Source organism: Corapipo altera, unplaced genomic scaffold (assembly GCF_003945725.1).
Source record: "Corapipo altera isolate COAL_440 unplaced genomic scaffold, ASM394572v1 288, whole genome shotgun sequence".
NCBI classification, from domain to species: domain Eukaryota; kingdom Metazoa; phylum Chordata; class Aves; order Passeriformes; family Pipridae; genus Corapipo; species Corapipo altera.
Genome location: NW_020885071.1, coordinates 139,985 through 149,184, shown reverse-complemented (window position 1 = coordinate 149,184; position 9,200 = coordinate 139,985). Strand labels below are relative to the sequence as shown.

Genomic DNA, 9,200 nt, shown 5'->3' with positions numbered 1-9,200 from the left:
TAAGTTTTAATTTTCTTTCATTTTAAGTTCTAATTTTCATTATGTTTCTTTAAGTTTTAATTTTCTTTCATTTTAAGTTCTGATTTTTCATTTTTTTTTTTTTTTTTAAGTTTTAATTTTCTTTCATTTTAAGTTCTAATTTTCATTATGGTTTTTTTTAAGTTTTAATTTTCTTTCATTTTAAGTTCTGATTTTTCATTATTTTTTTTTAAGATCTGATTTTCACCTGGGACACTCCCAGGGATCCAGGGGCAGCCACAGCTTCTCTGGGCAACCTGTGCCAGGGCCCCCCTGCCCTCCCAGGGAAGAATTTCTTCTGTTAAATTAAATATGATTCCCAAATTGCCACTACAATGGAGATTATTCCCCTGTGAAATGGGGCCTCTGGCACATCCAAACCAACCAAACCAACACCAAATTCCAACCAAACCAACACCAAATTCCATTCCCTTGCTGCAGCACTGAGCCAAGGCCTCCAGGTTTGTCTAAGGCCCAATTTCAACGGGTCTGAACGACAGAATCCCAGACTGGGGAGGGCTGGAAGGGACCTTAAGGACCATCCAATTCCAAAGCCCTGCCCTGGGCAGGGACACCTTCCAGCCAGAAAAGGTCACAACAACTTCCCTTGGCTGTTTGTTCTGTCTCTGCCTTGATCACTAAAAGTAGATCCTTAACTGGAATTTGTTGGGTTTCAGCACCAACAGTACAAGGGTTAAAAAAAGAGGGCTCAGCTCCTTTTCAGGTGCAGAAGGAATTCTAACTAATGCTCCACGTTCTGTCCCAGGATAAAAGTTATTTCCAGCACCATGGCTGGGAATACAGGTATTACAGGGATTATTAAATCAATATTGCCCATATCCTGTAACAGGAGGGTGTAACACACACCCTGTGCCCGACCTGGCACTGGGACAAGATCACAACAAGATCAAAGTAGCACAGGAATAGAGCAGAATTCCAAATAAAACCCCACGGATTTACAGTCCCAGCGCTCGGGGGGTTCCTGTTCACCCCTCTGGATCCCATCCCAGCACCACAACCAACCTCCTCCCACATCCCAGCATCACAGCCAACCTCCTCCCACATCCCAATATCACAACCAACCTCCTCCCACATCCCAATATCACAACCAACCTCCTCCCACATCCCAGCACCACAACCAACCTCCTCCCACATCCCAATATCACAACCAACCTCCTCCCACACCCCAGCATCACAACCAACCTCCTCCCACATCCCAATATCACAGCCAACCTCCTCCCACATCCCAATATCACAACCAACCTCCTCCCACATCCCAGCACCACAACCAACCTCCTCCCAGCCTGGACCCAGGACAGGTTTCACCTGGAAAACCAAACCCAGGGGCTGCTCCAAGCCTTGTCCAACCTGGCCTTGGACACTCCCAGGGATCCAGGGGCAGCCACAGCTTCCCTGGGAATTCCAGCCCAGCCCCTCCCCACCCTCCCAGCCAGGAATCCCTTCCCAATATCCCACCTCTCCCTGCCCTCTGGCAGTGGGATCCATTCCCTGTGTCCTGTCCCTCCATCCCTTGTCCCCAGCCCCTCTCCCACATCCCATGCCAGGGTTGTGTCACCCACAGGAGCTGGGTCTCCACAACACTTGAAAATCGAGGGTTTAGTGGCAGGGGGTTGTGTTTGGTGGGTCCCAGAGCCAGGGGAAAAGGATCTTGTTGTATCCACAAAACCCCACAGCAGGGATGGGAAATTTTAAAGTTGTTCCTACCAGGAAGACTGATCCAGGCAAACACCACCTCTGCTTCATCAGACATGCACTGCAAAGAGGTGTTACTGCTTTCCATCACAGAGATGGTAATTTCCATGAAAAAGGGGAGCCTGTGGGTTCCAGTAATTCTGTTCAGTGAACTGACACCTGAACCCAAGTGTGGTTCACATGGAATTACCCTCTGGCACCCAGGAAACTCCCACTGGACACAGAATCATTCCATCCCCCCTGTGCCTGATCCCACCTTGTCCCCAGCCCAGAGCACTGAGTGCCACAGCCTCAGAAACACTCACTTATTCTTGGAATTGTGAGTAGAGCAAACCCCTGATTCCCTTATGGATGTAGGTCCAGGGTTCCAGCAATGGATCCCGTAAAATTCCCGACTCGGAGGCTCCATGAACATTTTTGTCTGCACTTCTCGTATCTCCTACAGCAATAACAAACACTGTGATAACTCAGCTCCCATCAAACACAGGACATCAGCCTGACTGGAATCCTGACTGGATTTTAAAACACCCCCCTCCTGGTTTGAAAGGTTCAGTGGTGGGGATTCCACCCCCACTTTGGAAATCGATTCTGACAATTACTGACTCACACTCACTGTTAAAAACATACATCTTGTTTTGCTGCCCAGAGAAGCTGTGGCTGCCCCTGGATCCCTGGAAGTGTCCCAGGCCAGGTTGGATGGGGCTTGGAGCCACCTGGGATAGTGGGAGATGTCCCTGCCCATGGCAGGGGGTGGCACTGGATGAGCTTTAAGGTCCCTCCCAACCCAAACCCTTCCATCACTCTCTCTGATTTTTGTATTTCATATTTATTATTCTGAATGTGTCTCCCTTCAGCTTCTGCTCTGTGTCCCTTGTTAAGCCCATCTGCCAAAGCTCCCTGGGATTATATTTAATTTCTCTAGGACTGGTATTTCCAGAAGTATCAAACCTTTCCTTAACCCCTGTGGGTTATTCCTGCATTCCTTGGGTCCTTGCCTGTAAAGCTGTGCCTCTTCCCAAACCTACTTCCAGTCCTTCAACCATTTCCATCCACCTTCTCAAACCCTTTGGTCCTTCCACAGTTTTCCAACAAGGATCCTGCCCCCACCAAGCACAAAGGGGAACCTCTCCTGTTTGTCCTCCTAAATCCTGTCACCACCCACGGTTACAAAATCACCCTGAAAATGCACATTGTGCCACCTGCAGACCAGGACCTCCAAGAACTGCTTTTGGGCCATTCTGCCCAGCACGTTTTCCTTTCAACTGGCTTCATTCCTCCAACATTTTCCCATTCCCCTCTGTTTTATAAGTTTTCCTCCTGGTCATGCAGAAGAGAGTTAATGGCACAGAACTCAGCCTGATCTCTGCAGGGCTCTGCTGGAAAACACCCCCCAGCACCTTCTTCTGGCAGTCACATTGAGGCCAACGAGCTGAACTATTTTCATGGAATCCTGGAATCCCAGAATGGTTTGGGGTGGAAGGGACCTTAAAGCCCATCTCCCTGCAAGCCCCCCCTTCACGGGTTCTTCCCGTTCCCCTGCCTAGGTGGTGCATTGTTTATTGTTTTCCACATCTCCCAGTGCTCACAATAAACACATTATGGCAACAAACCCACTTCATTAACCAGGATTAACCTCGCAGGAAGAGCCAGGCTGAGTCTGACTCCAGCAAAGTGCCAAAGCCTGAGCTGGGCTGGCACGAGTTACCTTTTTATTTATTGATCAACAGGCAGCTCAGCACTGCTCAGTCATTTCACTGCCCATCCAAGTCATACTGGCAAACATGACATGTCAGACACTGCCCTGAGTTCATCCTGCACGTCCCCCCAGCAATGAGATCATGTGGATGTTGTTCCAGGGCTCTGGGACCTTTCCAGTGCTCTGAGACACACAGGCCATCAGCAGTAAGCATCTAAATTAAGAAATTACCTCAAAATGCAGTTTGGATTGAAAACACAGACACTGCAGTTCAAAATCCTGCTGGGTCACCTCAGAGTCCCAGAATCCCTGAGGCTGGAAAAGCCCTCCCAGCCCATGGATCCACCCTGTGCCCGATGCCCACCTTGTCCCCCAGCCCAGAGCACTGAGTGCCACAGCCAGGCCTTCCTGGGACACCTCCAGGGCTGGGCACTCCAAACCTCCCTGGGCAGCCCCTGCCAGTGCCTGACCACCCTTTCCAGGGAGAAATTCCTCCTCCTGTCCAACCTGTCCCTCCCCTGGCACAGCTGGAGGCCGTTCCCTCTCCTCCTGTCCCTTGTTCCCTGGGAGTAGAGCCCGACCCACCCCCAGCTCCCCCCTCCTGTCAGGGGGTTGCAGAGCCAGAAGGTCCCCCCTGAGCCTCCTTTTGTCCAGGTTGAGCCCCCCCAGCTCCCTCCCTTCCCCAGTTTCACCAGGAGCCATCAGGAGCTGGGGTACACTGAGCCCATCCCCAAGGGACAGCACAGGAGCTGTGCAGGAGAGCAGGTGGGAAGGGGAATCAGATTCCATGTTAGGTCTGAAATATTGGGAAGGAATCCCTCCTTGTGAGGGTGGGAGGCCCTGGCACAGGTTGCCCAGAGAAGCTGTGGCTGCCCCTGGATCCCTGGAAGTGTCCCAGGCCAGATGTCCCTGCCTTCACAGGACCTCATCTGTTCCAGAGCCAGGGAAGTGGCCTCAGTGTCCCTCTCCCAGTCCCTCCGTGCCCTCAGACACGGCAGGAGCTGGGAATGCTCTGTCCAGTCATGTCCTCAGCATGCAGAAAAACAGTGCATGTGCAAGCAGGGAGACCACCTTCCAACCATTCATACAGTTTATGGGATGAGAGAACATTAAAGATACAAGTCCCAGGATTTCCAGAGAGCCTCGTGTTCCAGCTGAGCCAGAGCTGCCAACCTGCTCAGGAAAGGGCTGGAATCAGGGGGACAAGGAACCTGGAAACAGGAGTTGTTTGGTGATGGAGTGAGCCAGGTGGGAAAGAAAAGAGGAAAAACCAAGTCAGCATGTTCATAATGATCAGAAGAAGGAATAAAGGACAAGAGAACAGCTGAGGCAGAGAGATCAGAGGCCTGTTCATCCCCAGAGCAGATGGCTGGGCCGGCACATTCCTGGCACGTTCCTCCCCTCCCTGAGAGTCCCTTTGCTCTCAGCAGCCTTTGATGAATTTATTTCCTTCAGCAGAACTGGTTCAAGGAGCAATGGAGGGGTGTGGATGTTTGGTGCCCACCACATCCTCGGGGAAAGTTAAAGCAGAATTGGTTTCTGCTGCTTCCATCTGCCCCTGCTCGTTCCGGTCGCTGCCCTTTGGTTCCTGCCCTGGAAGGGGAAGGGAACAGCTGGAAGGGGGAGGGAACAGCTGTTTCCTATTCACCACCACGTTGCTCTTTCACAGAACACTCTCTCAGACCACCAGTTTCCTCTGCAGCTTGAGGAATCTGCTCCCTGTCCTTGTGCAGCAGGACTGGGGGGTTTGGATCGTGGGCTGCTCTGCCCCACACCAGACGTGTGCAGACAGCTGGGGAACACTCCCTGGCTCAGAGAGGGAATGCTGGATGTGGCACTCGGTGCTCTGGGCTGGGGGACAAGGTGGGATCAGTCACAGGCTGGACTCCACGGCCTGGGAGCTCTTTTCCAGCCTCAGTGGTTCTGGGATTCACGGGTCGGCGTCAGGATCGCCGACTCAGCAAAAAGAAAAAAAATCAGCTCCCAGAACTTAATACAACAAACACACGTGGAAATGCAGTTATTTCCTGAAATGGCTGGATTTGTGGAGGATACTCACATCTAAGTTTGTCCAGGATTTTCCCACCACACATGGTGGCCAGCATGGCTTTCACTGAGAACACAGTCAGCTTCCCGTGGCCCTCACTGTAGGGAAAAGGACATGGTGAGGAATTCCAACAGGGAATGGCAGTCACTAAAGCACTTAAGGCCTAGGAAGGAAATGTATAAATCATTATACTATTATATATATATATCTGCAGTAAGTACTAAGGACTGCCAAAGCTATTTAATGTAACATTCACACAGGGAATTCACACCAGCATTTTTAATGCACTGCAAGAGTTAACAAGTGTCTAACCATAAATCAAATTTCCTTGCAGAGTTATGAAAAATTCCCAGATAGAGAGCCTGACATTTGTGTTGTCCATCCCACAACTCTCCTATAAAACAGTGTTAATTCATTTCTCCATTAAAATCCATGGTTCATTTGTGAAACTCCTCATTTTTCTCTCTGCTGCCCTCTGTTAGTTTCTTTAAACTTTTACTCCTTAGTTTAAACTCTTGACATCCAAACACACATTTCATTCTAAAAACAAGCCCCGGAATTGACAGGCAACAGAGAGGCTGTGTGAGATCCTGGGGACCCCACACGGAACAGGGAATACTGGGAATAATGCTCATTTGCAGCTGAAGTGGTTAAAGCTGCTGTGCTGTGGGAGCTGTGGCACATTTGGGAATCACTCCTGCATCAGCAGGAGAGAAGGGATGTGGCTCTGTGGAAAGCAGGAAGGAGCCATCCAGCACAGCAGGATTGGTAGGGACAGACATGGGGGTTATTCCTGTTTCCAGAAGGAAGTTAAGGAAGGGAGGGTGTGGGAGAGAAGGGACCAGGAACACGGGGGGAGGCTGGGTGGGTTAAAGCACAGCACAGCTGGGCAAAGGGGGGGAAAAGCTGCTGGAATTCTGAGCAAGTTACTGGCAGACACAAGTGCCCCCTGTCCCTGACCACAGACTGACCCCTCCTGAGGAACTCAAAGGTAAAAGGAGAAACCCAACTCAAACAAATTCAAATGCCTGTCATTAAATGGGCTGGACAGGTCATTTGTGCTGGCATGGAAAACACACTGATGGGGGAAACACAGGAGGAGCGTGGGGAGAGAGCCAGAGAAACCAGAAATACTTCTGAAGGGAGACTGCAAAGAGCTGGAGAGGGGCTGGGGACAAGGGATGGAGGGACAGGACACAGGGAATGGCTCCCCACTGCCAGAGGGCAGGGAGAGATGGGATATCAGGAGGGAATTCCTGGCTGGGAGGGTGGGGAGGCCCTGGCACAGGTTGCCCAGAGAAGCTGTGGCTGCCCCTGGATCCCTGGAAGTGTCCCAGGCCAGGGTGGATGGGGTTGGAGCAACCTGGGCTGGTGGGAGGTGTCCCTGCCCATGGCAGGGGGTGGAATTAAATGAGTGTTAAAGTGGCTTCCCACCCAAACCATCCTAAAATTCCAGGATTTGGTGGGAAGGAGATGGGCATTAACACCTGCCTTGGACACTGTTAAGAACAGGATTATTTGAAGTGGATTTTGGCTCATGGGATTGAGGGACAAGGTCTGATGTCAACAACAGATGAGCAACCACGGGAGACACCAGGAAGAACCAAATCCCTTTTGTTTCCCTTTCACACTCAGAGTTAATATGGAAATATTATCCTCTGGGAACAATCTCCCATTCCATGGTGAGGGAAAGGCTCTCAGAATCAGAAGTTCCTGAAATACAAGGGGCTGTTTCCCTAATACAGACTCAGTATCTTTTAAACATTCCCTCTGCAGAAGAGAGACAATCTCCTGGAGCCACAGCTCTGGGAAGAGGAATGGTGATCCCAGGCCATCACTTGTTGATACCCAGCACCCTTTAACCACTGCTGGAAAAAACTAAAATAAGGGAGAAAATTAAACACCTTCTGTATTTCCTTCAAGGAACATAAACAGAATGAAGTTCACAACAAAGCAGAGATCTCAACTGTCCTATTTTGTTTCTGTCTTTACAAGAGCTTTCCCAAAGGAACAAGTTGGCACTCCCTCTGCATGTGAAAAGAGTAAGACTTTACTACAGGGATGGTTTGGGTTGGAAGAGATCTTAAAGCTCATCCAGTCCCACCCCTGCCATGGGCAGGGACACCTCCCACCAGCCCAGGTTGCTCCAAGCCCCGTCCAGCCTGGCCTGGGACAGTTCCAGGGATCCAGGGGCAGCCACAGCTTCTCTGGGCAACCTGTGCCAGGGCCTCCCCACCCTCCCAGCCAACAATTCCTTACCAATCTCCCATCTCTCCCTGCCCTCTGGCAGTTTGAAGCCATTCCCCCTCATCCTGGCACTCCAGCTCCTTGTAAACAGTCTCTCTCCATCTTTCCAGCTGGCTCCTTCAGGTCCTGGAAGGCCACAGTTAGGTGACCCCAAAGCTTCTCTTCTCCAGGCTGGACAATCCCAGTCCTCTCAGCCTTTCCTCATGGCAGAGGGGCTCCAGCCCTGGGATCACCTTGGGGCCTCCTCTGGACTCTCTGCAGCAGCTCCACGTCCTTGTGCTGCTGTTGCCCAGGGCTGGAGGCAGCTCTGGGGGGGGGTCTCAGCTGAGGGGGCAGAGGGGTAGATCCCCCCTGCCCTGCTGCCCACCATCCCTGGGGGATCAGCCCAGCACATGCCTGGAATTGGTGTTCAAAAGGTTCATCCTCTTCAAGCCTCGACTTCCACTTCTATCCGAGCAAAGCTCAGCTGCCAGTTCAACCCTCCAGTCTCAGCCCCCCTCCCTTTTACTTTTTAATACACACTGACTTTATATCAAAGGAGAGTTCGGGTTTGAGTCCTTTTTGAGTTAAATCAAGTGCCCAAAGCCAAAAGTTCCTCCTCCCAGGACACAAACTTGTCCTTGTAAAGGAGATCCCGGTGCCATCAGACACTGGGCTCCTGCTGACACTGTTCATGCACCAAGAAAACCCCCAAACTCCTCCCCTGCAATCTGACAGAGGGGCAGCTCTTGAGCTATTTGCCCAAATCTTTGCCCCAGTGCCATTCCACCTGCTGAATTCCCAGCAGAAAGGAAAAAGGCAAAACTTCCCCTGTGATTTTGAATCTCCTGTAAAAATCAGGACTGGAAACAGAACTGGAGACGTGTTTGAATCAGACCAGGCTGATTCAAGGTGTGTGAGGCTCCTTCCTCATCCTCTGCACCCTCCTGACCAGGGCTCTGCAGCAGACACCCCTAGCAAGGGTGTCCATGTGGATCTGCCCACTCCTCCTGACTCAAACTCCAGCTGGCTCCTCACCCAGCCCCAGGCACAGCTCCAGGGTAACTCCCACTCCTTGCCTGTCCCTCCCAGAGAGCCACTGCAGCATTCCAGCTGTGCCAGCCCTCCCACCACGTCCTCTCCAGAGGAATCAGACTCCAAATTCCTCCTTATGGGGCACCCAGTCAGGCTGAATTCCCAGGAAAGGTCTGAGAGCTTGCTGAAACGTTGGCATTGCCCAGGGAAGCTGTGGCTGCCCCTGGATCCCTGGGAGTGCCCAAGGCCAGGTTGGAGCAACCTGGGCTGGTGGGAGGTGTCCCTGCCCATGGCAGGGGGGGCACTGGATGAGCTTTGAGGTCCCTTCCCACCCAAACCATTCCATGACTCTGTGACTGTACCTGTCTGGCAGAAAGATAAAGGCTCTGTGATGGTCCCACCAGCACAGCTGGAAGGAGCTCCAGCACCCTGTGCCTTCCAGCAGCACAGAGCCAGCCCAGGGAT

General features: G+C 51.6%; 1 protein-coding gene across 1 annotated transcript in view; it reads right to left on the bottom strand.

Annotated features, from left to right (window-relative positions):
* The window catches only part of LOC113959899 (dystrobrevin beta-like), a 105,227-nt gene that overhangs the window by 85,249 nt on the left and 10,778 nt on the right, over positions 1-9,200 (bottom strand). Inside the window, exons 6-8 of the mRNA XM_027669190.1 lie at positions 5,487-5,572; positions 4,932-5,020; positions 2,037-2,170 (exon numbers count right to left, since the gene is read on the bottom strand). Coding sequence (XP_027524991.1) covers positions 2,037-2,170; positions 4,932-5,020; positions 5,487-5,572 — 309 coding nt within the window. The remainder of the gene's footprint in view (positions 1-2,036; positions 2,171-4,931; positions 5,021-5,486; positions 5,573-9,200) is intronic.